We start from the raw sequence: 17,628 nt of genomic DNA, 5'->3' as shown, positions 1-17,628 counted from the left end.
GATTTGGTCTCATTTGCACCTTTATTTGGGTAGAGACATTTCTAATAATTTTAATAACTGGATCTTAACAACTGTGCAGGTAACTGAGCACTGGAACAGATTTCCCAGAGAGGTTGTGGAGTCTTCCTCACTGGAGTTATTCAAGAACTGTCTGGATACAATCCTGTGCCATGTGCTATAGGATGACCCTGCTTGAACAGGGAGGTTGGACCAGATGGCCCACTGTGGTCCCTTCCAACCTTACCCATTCTGTGATTCTGTGACTCTATGAAAAATCACACTCCTAATGTTTCACACCATGTAAGCTCTAATGTACTTCCTATTCCAAGTGTCAGCTTTAAGAGCCTAGTCTGAATTACACCTGTCTGTGAAGTTCAAGTGAAATATTTTTTCCTGTTCACTCCTTGAGCTCCAGTTTCAAGGGGGGATTTTTAAAAGATGAAGAAAGTCTTTGTTTTGGCAGACTTAAGTTAACTGGGATTGGAGTAAATGTGTTTTTGGAAACAAGAGAAAGTCCTATTGAGGTACTGACATTTTAGGTTTAGGAAAAAACTTGTGAGCATACTTTTTCTTTGTGGGTTTTGTTTTGTTTTCTTTTCTTTTTGGGAAAACTTAAGAAGGTGCAGTATCAGAGTACATAGTGTAGACTGTAGTAAAAAATGTGCTGCATAGTCTATAATAAAATTGGAAATGAGATTCCCAATGACTTTAGTTAAAATAATGTTGAATGATTATGCCTACCTAGACACAGACTCTTTTTAACCTGATACCACCAGATGGCAATCTAACATAAACTTTTGATCATTGGTGAAGAACAAGTTTTTCAGCATCTGTTCTGAGATATTGTCCTTTCCTCATTTTGAATTAAATAGTGCTGAATTTGCTTGAAAAGTCACTGAATTAGGCCTTACAAGCAGTACTGATATTGTGCTATGGATTGTGTAATATTATATAACACACTTAATTCTTTCTATGTTCATAAAGAATTACATCAAAGATTGCCTCAACTTTTAAAAACAAAATAAAACTTTGTGATGTATAACAAAGCAGTGACACAAGATGTGCATAAAATCCAACAAAAGAAATTTTTAAAAGGACAGAAAAAGTGTAGATGAAGTTTGGAAATATGTGTAAATTAATAAAATCATTCCCTCTCTAAATTCTCAAACTGGTAGTCTTCTGATGAAGGTTTTCCTCAATTTGACCAAGATCCCACATTTTCCACAGTAAAATGTAATGCAATTCCTCTAGAAAAAATAAGTAAAAAAAAAACCTCAGAAAACCGAAATAGCAAAACAAAACAACAAAAAAACCACCCCCAAAAGTGAACAAAAAACTTGATCATTGCACATTCACAGAAGTAGTTTTCTCTTCTGTGAATGAAATATTCACCTGTTTTAAATGCCTAATGTTTGTGAACTGAACAAGGAGCTCACTGCTAAAAACAGCCAACATAATTGAATTTGAATACTTTTGTGAAGTTTTTGTAAAGAAAACAATTTGTTTCTTTTAATCACATTTTAAAACCTGTATTTTTGCATATTTATGTTCTTAAGAGACACATAAAGAATGCAGAGACATGTCAGTCTTAAGCGGCATCTAAATTTTAACACTAGGGCCTATAATTATCAGTGGAGAATACAATTTTGACTCCTCACCCAACATACACTTAAGTAACTGGTATTACCTGTGCTTTTGAAAATATGAGTGTGCATGTACTTACTGTTGCAGGTCTTGTAAATATCTTCTACTAGGTATTTGATTCATCTTTGATTAGGGGTGTTGAGTCAACTTCAGAAAGGTAAAATACACACAACAAAAAGTTGTTTGCATTTCAGATATCCATTTATTACAACAGGATGACTGTTTATTTTCTTTTGTAAAATCCGTGTTACTACTTTATTGCAAGGCTACTGCCCCTACAAAAATTCTGAGTTATTCTTTGGTGGCAGCAGCCATGAAGGCCTGCCAAAAGCTAACGTAGAATCAAGAACTTGTGTGAAGAGTGAGTCAGCCTGAATCCCTTAGTAAGAAGGAAGAGCTTATGTTGAAGAATAAGCAGGTAGCATGTTTGTGCTGAAAACTGAAAGGAAGTTTTCCTTAAGTTTGTTTTGTAGACGAATTCTTTTGATAGCTCTAAAATACCATGGACTCTGTCCAGAATGTGGTCAGCAGCAAAAGAGCTAAATTACAGATTTAGATTTGATTGGGATGAATAGGATATCATAAAACATACCGTGGTCCAAATTCAGATTATTTGACCTGTGAATGTTGCGCCCCACCGTCATCTCCAGTAAAGCAGAGTGACTGCATATGTGTGTATATATATATACACATATATAGTGTGTGCAATATATGATCATTTTGGATTGATTTACTGTAGTTACCTGATGTCATATTCTTTCAATCGTAGCTTCAGTAAATTTTGGGGTTTTAGAAACATATTTTTTTTAAACAAGTTAGTATTAAGAAATCAGAAATGCAAGGCATTATACTTCATCTAAATGCGACTTCTGATTAAGTGTGGTACCATAAACAGCCAAATCTCAGTCTTGGAGCAATGGGAAGTCCTAGGAAAAAAACTAAGTTTTGAGGAGATGTACATTTCATTATGCTGTAGCAGCTCAATACTTTTCTCCTTAAATATGCAGGTGTAACACCAAGCAGAACAATACTCCAAGGAATAGAAATGCTATGAAATGGTTTTACATTAAACTTCATTTTAAAAAGAGGAAATCTAAACAAAATATTTTGCCTATTATGACAGGAAATTGTTTCCCAAAACAATGCACAGGCTACTTTGTAAAGCTGAGTATCAAACAATAGAGGGACTTACAAACAGAAAAACATACCTACTGGTTTGACATGAATCAGAATTTTAGATATTTTACTTAATCTCTGCTATAATGCTTGAGGTGTTCCCAATATTCCTCTTTCTGTATGCTTTGTCTGTTGTTTAAAAAAATGCAAAGTGAGATCTCAGCATGTTGATGTCTGTTTAAAAAAAAAAATTGGTAACCTCTATATCTGCCTTATTAGGAGTTGCAGACATAGATAACTATAGCTATCTATATTAACTGATATAAATTTAGTATTTTACTCTGAATTTTCTCAGTTTAATAAGGAGCATTTTAATGGAAACTCCAATATCTGAGGAAAACATTTGAAAGATTATATTTTTCCCCCTTTTAATTTGATTCAGGTGGATTCACCTCAGCTTTGCATGTTCAGAAGTTACTATCCAGAAATATCACTGCATAACTTAAATAAAATTTGACCAGCAATGTACTGCATGATATTGATTTCTATTTGTGAAGGAAATAAACAATCGTAGTTTCCATGAATCTTGTGCTTATTTTCTCAGGTTTTCAGGTATTTCTTGTTTATAATCTTTCAAAGTAAAGTAGTATGATTGAAAGGTTGTTTCATTTACAGTAAAGCTGTCCTAACATTTATAAAATGGTCCTTACATGTGTAGATTTTGCCATGAAATATCTGTATCAAATCCACTGTGAATATAATAGAATCATACAATGACTTGGGTTGGAAAGATCCTTAAAAATCACCTAGTTCCAACACTCTCCCTCTCCCCTCTGCCCCTTCCCTGGTCAAGGACATCTTCCACTAGAATGTAGAATAGTGAAGAATATAAAGGTATGGATAAACATGTATCATAGTAAGCCTCTCTGTCTTATCTGTTTCTTAGTAAAAACACTGAGTGGCATGCTTTTTCTTTAGGCAAATTTTCTTCACACCTCTGATTATATTTTTCCCTCTGGAATAACAATATTCTGTCAGGAAGATCTGTTAGGCTATGTTCTTTGTATTGATGAGGAAAGAGATAAAGCATTCATCTAAAGATGGCTGTAGTTTAAGATAAACATCACAAAAGCCAAACACAAAAATGGATGCTCAAATACCAACCATATCAGTTTTCTGGCACTTCAAAGAAATAATTTTCTATCACATTGCCTTTGTCTTGCACAAAGCTCTTTTTCTTCCTCACAGCATCCAACCAAAACTACGGGATAGGGGAAGGGGATGGACAGACTGGAAGGAGAGCCTGTATGACTATGTCAGCTAGAGGCTTCTGAGTTGCTTTTGACCTGAAGTTGCCTGTTGCTGAGTAATGGCATTGTCATTATTTTTTGGACAGAGTTTCTCAGGGTAATAAGAGAGAGTGAAATAAAACATTTTTCAAAGCATTTTGCCCATCAAGGAGAGAAACTCTTTGGCATTTCATAGTTTGGCTTGTGGCTATGTTTACTTTAATTACTGCAAAATCAGAATACTATTAATTTTGGTGGTGGAGGGGAGGGAGGTGGGGGTGGAAAGCCATAGTGCATTGGCTTCTGTGTCCAGAGGACAGTTGTGTATAAATGTATTTGCATGTGGGCACAGAGTATATAGTTTCAGTTTTCAGTGTGCTACACTTGTCCTTGTGACTCCAAGAAAATTATTCTTTCCTTACTCTCATGCGTATGTTTTTCATTTGTAAAACATAAATATGCTCTTATTGAGAAAGAAGATGTATACATATGGTAGTCTGTGAGGGAATGTATCAATGTAAATATGGATTGCACAAAGTTTGGGTCATGCTTCTCAGGGGTAGAATGTATGGGTAGGCTGTGGTTGCAACCTTACCACAAAATTCAAGATCATATAGTAAATTGGCTGGCTAAGCCTCCTCAGTGCTTTCTTCTGTTTCCTTGTGTCCTTTCTGTTTTCCTTCCTTCACTTAATTAAATTTTGTTCTAGAGTTGATCTGTTTTTTCCTTGATCATTTGCTCATATTGAAGTAATAAATAACAATTTTCATCAATTACAAATTTATTCATTATTGAACTAAAACTTAAGGTTATTTTAAGATTTATTTTAACTGTGTTTTATGGGCTGTGAAGTAAATATGTACCATCCTCTATACATATTCAGGTGCAGTTCTGAAAAGGTACAGATAAAACCCTTCAAGTCCTTAGGATATAGTTATAAATACCATATAAAAGATAGCACAAATAACTACACACAGTTGGTTCAGATCAGATGGAAATCAGATTTGCAGCTGCTTATGCAGAGAAGCAAGAAATGGAAATTATTGTAAGCAAGCTGAAAATACCTGCTGTCAAAATCAGCTTGTCCTGTGATCATCAGAGTTACATCCTTCTGCTGCATAATTAGTAGGTTCAGAGTTGCTGAATTTGATACATATCAGTGCAAAATTGGGAACCCTGATCTGTGAAAATGGAAGCACAAGCTCTGCTTTCATTAACACTTCACCATTATTACTGTTTTGACCAGACAGCATCTGGAGGGGAAAAAAAAATCAACACCTAGTGATGCATATAATGCTTCCTGCAATAGCTTAACAGTAGGGGGTTTTGCCTCCAAGCTAGAGAGAAAAGGAAAAGAATTGCTTGCTATGAGCTGGAAAAGCAGCGCAGTTGGCTCTGGCAGTGAGGGGGTTGACTGACAGTCTGCAGTGCAGTGGAGTTAGCTGAGCTCCCTATATGGCTGTGGATTAGCTATATGCTAATACTGATAGGAGAGGAGCGATACAGAGCGCAGTGAGCTGACGGTGGAGGCGATCAGTCTCAGCAGAGCTGACTCCTCAAGAGCCATGGCTGAAGGGGGTGAAGGAGGGGAAGATGAAATACAGTTCCTACGAACTGTAAGTATCTGCTTTTTATAGGTCATGTAGTACATGATTTTGTGTCTCATGTCTATTTCTTTTCTGCTGTAGTAAAAATAAAGTGTTATTTCTGTGCTGGGCTTTACCAAATGGGAGAATTGATGTAGTCGGTGGAAAAAATAAAGCAAGAATATGAGCTTTAAGAGCATCAGGCAGTCTCGGTGTGTTCTTCCTTGAATTTGCTCAATAGCCAGTTTGGTATAAGGAGACCTATTTCCGCTGTAATCCCCTGTGTTTGAAGCGTCCTCGTCAACTTTGTACTTGGGTTTCTAAATGTAGCATGCCAAATATGTGACCTCTGAAACTTCTGTCTGGGTTAGATTTCACTGACATTAACAGGAGCTTTGCAAATAGGAGTGCCTTAAAATGATGAATAAACCTAGCAAGCCCTTGACGACCTCTTCTGATAAACATGCACACAGAAGCACACTTCTGTGTAAGGAATACTATCAGATGTTGAAGTCAGGGCTCTGGAAATGTTTGGGTCTTTACATAAAAGAAGCTTATCTTAAAAGGAGATAAGCATTTTTTTTTTGGGAAGGGGTGTTAATTAGTGAAATAGCCTTCACTTAGTGTAGTTTTCTGTAGAGAGCCCTCACACCATTCTTTCCTAAAGCTTTACACAAATCTAGTATGACAACTAATCTGGACTTTTAGGCAAGTAGTTTACATGCATTAATTTTTGGGAAGAGTATAAGATCCTTTTCATGTGTCATCTTGTGTCTCTCATTAATTTTACCCTGCATGACTAAGATTGTGTTGTTGTGTAACTAGCATGAAAAAACTGCTATTAATAAGTGTATTCTCTTTCCATACTATCTTTATTTTTCATTTGTCACAAATAATGTTCTAGAAACAGTCTCCTCTAGAGTTGATTGAACTTTAAAGGATAAGTTACTAAAATAAAACATGCTAAATTCCCAAAGTAAGAAATTACAAGGTTGATTTGTGGGAGGCTGGGATAATTTATGTATGTGAGATAAAGGTTGGAGAGTGGTGATGGTTCCTGCTGTTTAGGTGTGATGAAGTGTCATTAGCACTTTTTAAGCCTCGGAGAATTTCATGGAGGGGGTGGGGAATGGATAATCACAAAGAAGAATGTTTTCCAACATCCCTCCCCTCCACTGCACTTTCTAGACGTACCTGTATTACATAGTTTAACAGATAACTCAGCCTTTAGAAGAAGGTGCTTTAATCCAAGACAGGAGCTTTAAATGAATATCCTTCAACCTTTCACGTTCCAAGTTGTTGCCTTGGCTGGACACTCATCCTCAGTGATGAAGTCAGAAGCTTTGCCTTTTCATAGGTAGCCTGCGTGTGCTACATGAGATGGCAGTTTCTGCTGCTGTGACCCACTCTTGTGCTAGAATAACTATTGCACTTCTTTCCAATGGTTAAAATAAAGTGCTAAGTAGAGGCGTGAGTTAAAATGGAAATAGTAAAAGTGAGGCTATCCAGAAGTGTTTCTTCTACTTAGTGTTAAGAAATCTTTTACAGAGAAAAAAAATGGACTAGATTTCTGTCTTAGAAGTCCCAGCTACTTCTTTCTCTCAACGATCATATCAGTTACTGCTGTCTCCTCTCCATTATAAATAACTTCCTTCACATTCGTGGGGAATGGATGAATTTTTGTTTCTTAATATATTGAGAAAGGAACCATTTCTGGTTCCTGAGGTACTGAGTGCTACAGTGAGGTACACCTTCAGTACTGATTTCTTACAGCTTTTATTGTTGCCTAAACACTGTACATACAAACATAAACTACAGCAGTCTTTTAGAACTCTTCCAGTGAAATTGTTGATCAATTAGAATCTTCTCCAGATCAAAATGTTTTCTGGGAATTTGGATTGCTAGTGAATGTTTCCCAAGCTTGTGCAGCTGAATCTTCCTTTGAAAATGTTGATCTCGATTTTCTTATCTTTCAGTCTTTAGAGAGAAGTGGTCTAGGGTGTTTTAGGCTCTCAGAGATAGCTCTTTCTTGGTTAGGTATAAAATAAGATTAGATATTTTTTAATTCAAAGATATCATACAGTATTTTTTGAAAGAGTAAGAGAATCAACCCTTGAAAGTCCACTAAAATTAATGTTTGCTATCTTAAAGAGAAGTTTCCATTTGTCCTCCATTTTTCATTGTTTATGATTTTTTTACCCTTCCAGATATAAGTCGTTGTATAGTTTTGTGCCTCACTTTTAGGTTCTCTGCTCCTATAGAAGGTTAAGAAGCTTGGTAATGAATGACAATGATGCCTGTATTTGTTTCTAGAGAGTAGCAAACTTGTGGGCACATGTATAACATATAATGGAAAGTTTTTTACTATCACTTTTTGTTTCAAGGTGTATTTGATTAGTTTGGCACCAATGGGAATGACAAAGACCTTAGCCAGTTCCAGAGAGGATAACAACACTATCATTGTCCTAGTAGTAGTAGTAGTGTGTCTTCAGTACTCATTTCAAGTACGTCCCAATGCTTGTGTGATGCAATGACAGCATTTCAAGGAAGGTGTTACCAATACAGTGTAATTTCCTTTCTGATTTTTCCCCTGACTTGTTCAGTATGAATATAAATTAAATATATAAACACACATAGTTTTTTCTTGCACTTAGTGTTTGGTCTTTGTTATGAAATCTTTGATGTTTTGTTTTTTGTAATAATGTTTGGAATTTTTTCTCTAGTTTTCTAGTTGGTGGCTTTTTTCCGGATTTCACTCTGGATATTCAGTGTATGTGTATGGAAGAGAGAAGCAGAGCACTTGTTGCATGTGTGTAACATACAATACTGCCATGCAATGTTTGTTTAGGTGATTTCCCCCTATTGTTTATTTGTTAGCCCTTCCTGAGGTATGAATATATGAGAAATCAGTGAAGCTGACATTATGCAGCATTAGGTGAGAACACATATGTTAACCTGTGTTGTTTTGAGATTATGCGCTAAGGGATACAGAAGGAACCCTGTAGCCCTTGGCAATGTAGATGAGTGACTGTAAAGTATTCTCCTTCAAGACTTTCCTAGCTACTGGGACTTTACTACTATGATAAATAAAGTCCTCTCCTCTTCCAAAATTATTCACAAGTTCTCACTGCAGCTGAATTTATCAAATATGAGGTGGTGTCTTGGATCAGAGACCTTATGTCTTTCTCCATCAGAAATACTTATATAGTCACTTGCTAACAGAGAGCATGGTTGGGGGTGAGAGGAAGTCCCACCCCTGCCCTGTGCAGTATAAATGTCCTTGTAATGAAGCATATCAAAGTGGTTTGCCATCTTACCGTCCAAATTATGGTGGTAAATTAGTTAATAGGTCTATTGCTTTGTTATTTTTTTTTTAAATTCATCATATTAATTTTAATAGAAATACTGGGGTTTTTTTGAGATAGTTCATGTATGAGTATACTCATGTATGAGTATAGTGTGTGCATGCCTTTGTGCATGTCTCTGTGTATCCATGATTATTTCCCCAGCTGGTTACAAGTCCTTCATTTTTCTGAGTGACAAAGGCTTTAGCAGCTGATTTTTCTCTGACTTCTGCTCTTTTAACAGCTTGTCTCAATGACCTAACATTAAGTGTTCTGATAAACCTCTCAAATCATTATCTAAAAATTTACACATAGAAGTGGGAAATTGCTTTCTTCTATAGTCTGACTGTAGTTAAATAGCAAAGTACTGTTGTTCTATTCTAGAATAGAATATCTGGAATTTTTTTTTCAGGATCTAGTCCACGTACATAGATTTACACAATGAGTGTACAGTTGTTTTTTTAGATTTTTTTTGATCATTTGTATATTAAATTGCTGCTCAGAAACAAGACAACTTAGTGACTTACACAGAGATATATAGGTGGATACACTTTCCTATCTATATTGCTTGGAAACAAGCTCTTCTACTGTTGAGATGTTACACATGAGATGAGAAGTAATCTCAGTTTTACAATATGAACTGTCAGGTATAGTATGAATTAGATTTTCTTTTTTTCAATCATCTTCACTGTTGCTAGATATAAATATAAAAAGTGATTATATCATCCTTTTTAAAATTTATTTTAGGAGTGGTACTGAATTATTTCGTTTACCCAGGATTAGTGTAGCATAAAACCAGTTCTTTAGGTGCATCTAATACATGTTGTTTTATCAAATCTGTGTCTCTAGTGGTGTATCCCTAGTGACATAACAAAGAATGTATGAAGTGGAAATATGAAAATAAATTGTCCTTAGTAATCCAACTTTATATCTAATAGTTATGGTACTAGCTGCATGTTGACATTCTGTAGCACAGATCTCCATGGCTTGATTAAGTAGAGCATGAATATCTCCTATATAATGTTCACCAGATAAATACTTGCAAACAAATATATTGGACAAATGTCCAAATATCAGACAATAATGAAAGATATTTCTAGGGAGAAGTTTTTAGTGGTTGTTAATTTAAAACTGGGAAAATATGGCAATTTACCTCAGTGAGTTGTGTATGAAATTATAGAAAAGTGATATAGAATTTTCTGTATAGTAGAAGTCCTAAATTATAAGAAATGCCTTTAGATCAAATCAGTGGAATTTTCCTGGAGCCCTTTTTAAGGGAGCTGGCACGGGTTCTGTGTGCTTCTTGAACAGTTCTGTGTGTTCCATGGTATTGTTTTCAAATTAATTAGAACATTTTGTCTATTGTCACTGAAATGTACTGCAATTCATGATAGGGCAGTTGTCCAGTAGTCAGTAAATTCCTTCTAGGAAAAGGGTAAAAGTAAAGGAAGAATAATGTTATATAAAACTTGAATTGTTTCTGAGAGCTGGTGCATATTATGAGTTAAATACTTTTTGAATTAAATATTTCTGTGTCTGTGTATCTATTTATCTCTATGTGTTAAATCTCTCCCTTCTGATCCTATTGGCACAGTTTTAAACAATTGTATAATAGACAATATTTATAAGTCTTTTAAGAAGTATAACAAATTGTACAACAAACGAAACCAAAACTACACCATATCTCTTCCTCTCCATTTATAAAATGTCTTTCAAGCAGATTTCTTTTAGCTTCTTAAACAAGCTATCTGCAATTAATTTCAACCCCTTTTCAAGGCAGAATTTTTAACAAATGCTCTACCGTACTATAAAGACAACAGTCATGCCTTCAGACTGGATAGTGTGTCTTGTTTTCTACCTCTAAACATACTGGAGTAGTTGCTTGATATCTATATCAACCATTCAATTAATCTGTAATAATTTCTCTTTTAGAGTGACATAATCTAATATAAGTTTGTATTTTAGGCTCCTGGCATTGAATGATTCTTTGCACCATGTTTAGACGGAAAGGGAAACACTTCGGCAATTTGTTATGTTTAATTTAATGAAAGTTGTTTGAGGTTTATTTAATGGTTGGAATTTTATAGCTGATGTTGAGGAAAAAAGAGGTGATATAGCCACAACTGCATTATAATTTCATAGTACATCACGTGATTTGTCTTGATATACTTCAGTCTTTCTCTGAGTTAGGATCCTGTTCCCAGCTTGTGGTGCAAACACAGAATGAGTGGAATGTTTCTGCTGTCAAAAGTTTACAATTAAAATAAGAGTAAAGATAACAGAGGAAGGCAAAAAGAGAATATGAGAAGGCAGTGAAATGATGTCCAGCATATTATAAGGTAGTAATTTCTGGCATTCCAGTTACAGACACAATTATGAAGTAGATTTACTAGTGTAATGAGTAAATTAAAGAAAAACTGTAATAAATATTCTGGAAAAAATGCATTTGCTGGGTGATGATTTGTTGAAACACTACATCAAGTAAAGGGGCCAGAAAGAAGTAAAGGCAAGTACAGTTTTTGCAGATACAACCGGTGGATAATGAGGACTCGCATCGTGATTGGTCAGAGGTGAAGGCTGATTTCTCTCTATTAAATGGGAGGTAGTTGAGGTAGTAACACACTTCCAAAGGTCCTGACATTACAGGCTGGTGTTGGAGGTGGCACATTGTTTGGTCCATTCCCCTGATGTATTTCTTACATTTTGTTTAGCATGGATCTATAGAATAGACTGTAATCCTATTTTTTTCTACAAGGGTGGAGAGCAGTAAAGTTCAGAGATGTGTTGTACAACAATATGTAATCATAGTATGTGTGTGTGTGTATGATATATGTATGTATATATCATATCATAAGTATATATGGGATATATGTAATTATATGTAATGACTTGCACTTTTGCAAGCTACTTCGTATTGACCAGCCTACACCAGTTAAAATCAGAGTAACATTACACTACATGAACTCAGTATCATGCTTTTCTACTGTTTCTTTCTACAGAATAAATTTTAAAAATTCTATTTCAAAGAGAAATCAGTAAATATATTACCGTATTATAAATGTAGTATATTCTTATAGAATAATTATGAGATTGAGCATATTCATAGTAGATTTAATGTCTAGAATAGATATAACTAACTCCTTATTAATTTATTTTCCTTTTTTTTCCCCCCAGTTTTATTTTTGGGGGTATTGGTGTTGATACAGTTCTGCTGAAATAACATCAAATTTGTTACAGTCAGGCAAAACTCTTCAATTTTGCCTTAGAATGTTAGTGAGTGAAAAGCCTTTTGGTAGGATTTGTGACCATGCAATAATCCTAAAGTAATGCTCCAGGCATATTCTTCCCTATTTTCCCCTAACCTCACTGGTGGCTGTTGTAGGGATTTATCCTCTGCTCATACCCTGCTTTTTGATGTTTGAATAAGAATTAGTATCTTCAGTAATAAACAGTGAGTTTGTTAGTGATGTTCCTACATTTTTATAGAATGCAACAAGGGGGTTGTCTGATCTCTAATCTCATGCATGCTAACTGTGTATGATTCATATTGAAATCCAGCAGTGAATACTGCCTCTTCTCAGTTCCCATGGCAGTGCTGTGACCACACAGCCAAATGCTGCCAGGTGCATTAGCTACAGATTCCAAAAATTAAAACAGTTGCAGGCATGGAGGAGAAGAAAAATAAAGCTGGCATGCGGTTATTTTGAATATATTGAATTCAAACACAGGACACTAGTTAAAAGTCGTGTATTTCTTGACTTCATACATGACATGCATATTTTCCCAAGTGGCACATAATAATAGTGCAGCTATATAATAAGCACAGATCTCTATAGACAATAAAATTATCATCTCAATTTAAGAAAACAATTGCTAACATGTACACACTTTAAAAGATTCAGAAAGAAAACATGAGGTATTAATGTATGCCTCAGTGAATATTTTGGTTTATTTGCTCAATGTAGAAATTTTAAATTTATATTCTGCCTTTAACGTCATTAAAACATCACCAGACCATTCCTTCTGTCTGGTAGGATATAGTGGTTTTGGTGCTGGAAAATTTAAAATTATGTACCACATGTTACTTTAAAAGAATTTATGTTCTAATTTCAGAAGATGTTTTCCACCTAAATACTTACTGTGCTTGGGTAACTTTTGGAAACTTATTTACTGGAAATTACAGTAATGTTCTGAAGCACAATTGGCAAATACGTGACACCTCAGGGTGTGTCTAAAGTAGTTTAAGATTGGGATATGCGTGGGAGTCGTAAAAGCCTACAGGAAAATTGATTTTTTTTTTCCCTCCTGGATCTGCTTTGGCAGTGTCTCACTGCAGTATGATGCATACATACTTGTCAGCCATTGCACACCTGCTGTCAGTCAACTCTCAATCTCAACAGATGTGGTTCAGCTGTAAGTAGGATCTGATGGACAGTCTGTTGATCAGGTAACCTCCCTTTTCCAGTTCCCTCTTCTGGCACATCACATCTCTGATGAGGAGTGACAGTTACTGTCAGTAGAAGTAATGACAGAGACAACAGCAACATAAGGTGAAAGATTCAATAGTAACATCAGGTTTGTTCCTTCTCCTGGGCTTTTATCCAAATAAGCAAGTGCAGTAAACTGAGTAGTCAGCACACGCCTGAACTGTTTTTAGTCCACAACAAACATCTCTGTCAATCTTGAGTATTTCAGATACTTCAGCACTCGACCATGTTCCTTAATACCTTGTACCAGAAAGCCAACTTCCCTTGACCCAATTGCAACAATTTGAAATCCCTTCAATAACAATTTAATCTAGAAGCACTGCAACTTAAATAAAATCCTTTCCAAATTACTTGTACAAAAAATAGAATTTCACCTTTAAATCAAAACACCTGTTTAACAGGAGACAGAACTAATTTACAGCACTGAAGGTTTAATATGGTTTCAAACTGCGTCAGCGGTACCATGTACAAATGGGAGTACAAGGCTCATCAAGCTTAGAATATATACTAGTACTAATGTCACAGATGATTCACTAGAATGCTCAAGGCCAAATGACTTCCACTTCTCAAGTTCATTGACTGCACTGCCCCATCTTTTTTGTATATGGAAAATTCCCAGAAGACCTATACACCTGATACACACTGAAGATACCTAATGTCAGTAGTTTGTAGAATTCAGAAGTTGTTTGGTAATATGTAGAAATATTGATACAGTTAGTTAACATTCTGGTGTTTAAAAATTACCTCCCCAACTGTCAGTATTAAACTCCAAGTTAATAACATAACCTTCTTCTAAAGTGCATATCCATTTTTGTTGCACTTTTCAAAAGATTAAAATCAATAGACTTTATAGTTTGTTTTTGTTAGAAAGACCTGTTTTTATCTGCCAGGGATCCTCCCAAGCCAGCTTCTCTTAAGGTTGACCTTAGGCTTAAATAACATCATTGACGAAATAAGGGCCTGTTTATAAAGCTTAACTTGCCAATTAGAGTGGTAATATGACCTTTCTTATCCTTGCCAATATGAAGACCATTTAGAATCATAAATCATAGCATTCTAAAGGGTAAAATGCGTTCACCACAACATAAAAAAATGGGGTGAGGGGTGGGGAAATTTGCAAGTGAAAAAAAAGATGGACAAAAGATGATAGAAGTGATATTCCGTTATAGTCTGTGACATCAGTAGAATGTTTCTAGAGCTATTTAAAAAATTAATCATGTAAATGCATAGTTCTATCATGTGTTCATGCCATTTAACTATATCCTAATTAATTTACTACTTTTATCTTTCACATCTGTGTCTTTTTGTTTTTCTAAAACAAACCAGACAGAGACAGTAATAACAGAAGCCAATGATAACACAGGAGCTAATGGAAGATTATCCTGACCTCAGGCTACTTTCTGGCAACATCAGTTAACAATATCCAGTCCCATTATTTCTGTGCATGCCTTAGATCTCCAGCATCCATCGCTGTAGGGAAACACCCTATCATCTAGCTGTGTAATGTAGCCATTTCAGAACCAGCTTCTGTGTATTCCATTTTCTCTTCCTGTCGTTTCTAAAGCCAGGTGTTTTCACAGTAAACTGGAGCTTGTAGTTTTTACAATAGAAGTCACTGAGCTCTTCGTCTCAAGTGCAGCTGCAGAGGACAGAGGCAAAGACACAGTTATTATTTTCTGGAAAGTAGGAATATTTTATGAACATGGCAGAAGCAGTGAGCTTTTAGCAGTGCTGAGTTAGACCCATCATACTATGTCACCATCCAGGTGCAGTTTTCTTTGACTGAAGTGGCATCTCAAGAATAACTTTTATCTCCTTACATTCAATCAGAGACTTATGTAGTTGGGGTTCTTGGCACACATGACCATTGTTTGTTTTTTTTGAAGTTAGTGGTTTGATTACAGGATAACTGCACATTGATCATGTAAGCATTTGGGGGGGTATGTAAGGTGAAGAGTTATGTTTGCAGAAATGCTACCTTAGCCAATGTTGGACAATGTGCTGCTGTCCTAAAATAGAGGCCTGAAGCAATGGCAGCACTTGCTTCTTCCCAAGTATTTCTTCTCCTGTTACAATTTCAGCTATGCATATTCACTCTGGTTACTTTCTGTCTAATACATGCATAGTTTGTGTGGCTCTTGTGACTACTACTTGGATCACTGGCTGCAGATCCTGTCTTCAGCTATTTAAAAGTTAGTGTAATATTCATATGTAGAACTTGATAAAAATGTTACAGCTATGCGTACAAACCGGTCCTTGGTAGTTATATGTGTTGAGAGTATACTGTTGCTAAGTAATAATTGGAAGGTAAATATGCTAAATGTGAAAGCCTGCAGATTCAAAAAGAGAGATCTACTGCATCTGCAGTTCAATAAAAAACAATCGAATTTAATTCTATGTTTATATAAAGATTTAGTTGTGAAACAATAATTCAGCATTAAACAAGTAGAACAACCACTCCTTATGTTACATTATGGCCCATCAGCAGACATGGATATCTTCAGGCCATGTGTGAATTATCCCAGGGCTTCCTTGGGGGGGAGTTACAGAAGCTTGGTCATTTGTGTAAGGACAAAGAAACAACACCCAGCTTTGTAGCCAGAGGTAGCAGGAGTGCACACCCTCAGCACCTAGGTCATTACTTTGCACACTGTTGGCTTGCACCTGGATTGTCTGAGTCATCAGCATTCCAGTCTTTCACACTTGTGGAGTCCCACCCTTATCTCAGGTTCCCTTTGGGGAAAAGAGAAAAGAAAAGGTGGATACCAGAATTTTGTGTAACAAGGACAGGAAGAAACTAACAAAGCCAACTCAGTAATTGTGCTGAAATCAGTTCCAGCTGGGTTAAAGGTAATTCCGGCAGGTGGAAATTGCGACCACTGACTCACAGGCCACTGGTCCAAGAAGCCCACTGACCCAAAAGAAGGGAAAGACTGAGCATGCAGACTAATTAGCATAAGAAGAGAGAGAATCATTAACCAATAAATGATAGACTAATATTTAATAAGAGAACTATGGAACTCATAGCCAACGAACACTACATCCTTTATTTTCTAAAATATAATAATAGTAAAAAATTTTGATAGTTGGGGGCTTGACTTGTGGAATGCCACTGACCATGGAGGCTCATGCAACCCTGAAATAAATGTCTCTCTTGAGTGTGTAACTATTGTCTTGTTGGACACTGGGTAATGAATCCAATTTTTGTGGACAACAGAAGGATGAGTTTTAAAAGACTTAATTATTTAATGGGATAAGAAGGAAGCGACTAAGGTGCAATTATCCCACAGAGATGGATTTTTTTTTTGATGAGAAGTTTAATGATATCATTGTCATCAAAAAAAGGAAGTGTGGGGATAGACTTGACTAGGGAGACAAAGAATCTTTATATTCAGCAACTGTGAGTACACATTAGTAGCAAATATTCCCAGGGAGAGATTGGAAAGAGAGAGAGACTAATACACAGTTCATACATATTTCCCCTTTAGCTCTACCTGAGGGTATATAAAACAGAGTGAGAACAACTGTCCTCCTGTCTCTTGTTTTTTGAGGTCATAAAAAAATCAAGGAATTGTAAGAAATGGCAGGCCTTTTATTCATTTTGACATGCATGGCTTGTCAAAACTGTAAGTCCTAGAAGGAATTTGCTTGTTTTTAATGGAAAATTGCAAATAGTTAGGGTTTTTTCTGGAAAATAAAAACTTCAAAGTGGAATCTACGGTCAAAAATGGGCAAGGCCTCATATTCTTGAATATGTAAGGAATACAGAAAACAAATAAAGATACTTTGCTGAAAATGCTGAAATTCTTCTGTCATTATTCCTCAAAGTTCAGTTTCATAGGTTCATTTTCAGACTTGTTGAGTCACTGAGACTGTCCAATCTTTTTGTTGCCTTATTTTTGTCACATTGTATCCATCTGAAGTATCTTTGCTTAGATTAGTCTTGCATTTGCTTTCAGTTAACATGGAAACATTTATTTATGCATCACGGGAACAGAAAACTGGGAAGAACTTTTTGAGTCATTGAAGCCATTTTAAACTGAAGTTCAATTTTAAAGCTAATTATATGTTTTCCCCTACTGCTTTTATCAAGGTACCAATCCACTGATGTAGTACTCCTCCTTCAGTTTTTCAACTTAAATATATTTTTATATTTTTATAT

The 17,628-nt window shown here is 35.7% G+C and overlaps 1 protein-coding gene across 1 annotated transcript in view; it reads left to right on the top strand.

The window, feature by feature from the left end:
* Positions 1-5,464: 5,464 nt before the first annotated feature.
* The window catches only part of RYR3 (ryanodine receptor 3), a 214,935-nt gene continuing 202,771 nt past the window's right edge, over positions 5,465-17,628 (top strand). Inside the window, exon 1 of the mRNA XM_027717007.2 lies at positions 5,465-5,665. Coding sequence (XP_027572808.1) covers positions 5,615-5,665 — 51 coding nt within the window. The 5' untranslated portion in view covers positions 5,465-5,614. The remainder of the gene's footprint in view (positions 5,666-17,628) is intronic.

The sequence above is a fragment of the Pipra filicauda genome, unplaced genomic scaffold, assembly GCF_003945595.2.
Source record: "Pipra filicauda isolate LSUMZ 115617 unplaced genomic scaffold, ASM394559v2 scaffold145_size1923396_pilon, whole genome shotgun sequence".
Classification (NCBI taxonomy): Eukaryota; Metazoa; Chordata; class Aves; order Passeriformes; family Pipridae; genus Pipra; species Pipra filicauda.
Note: the sequence above shows the minus strand (reverse complement) of the source record. Positions and strands in the feature narration are given on the sequence as shown.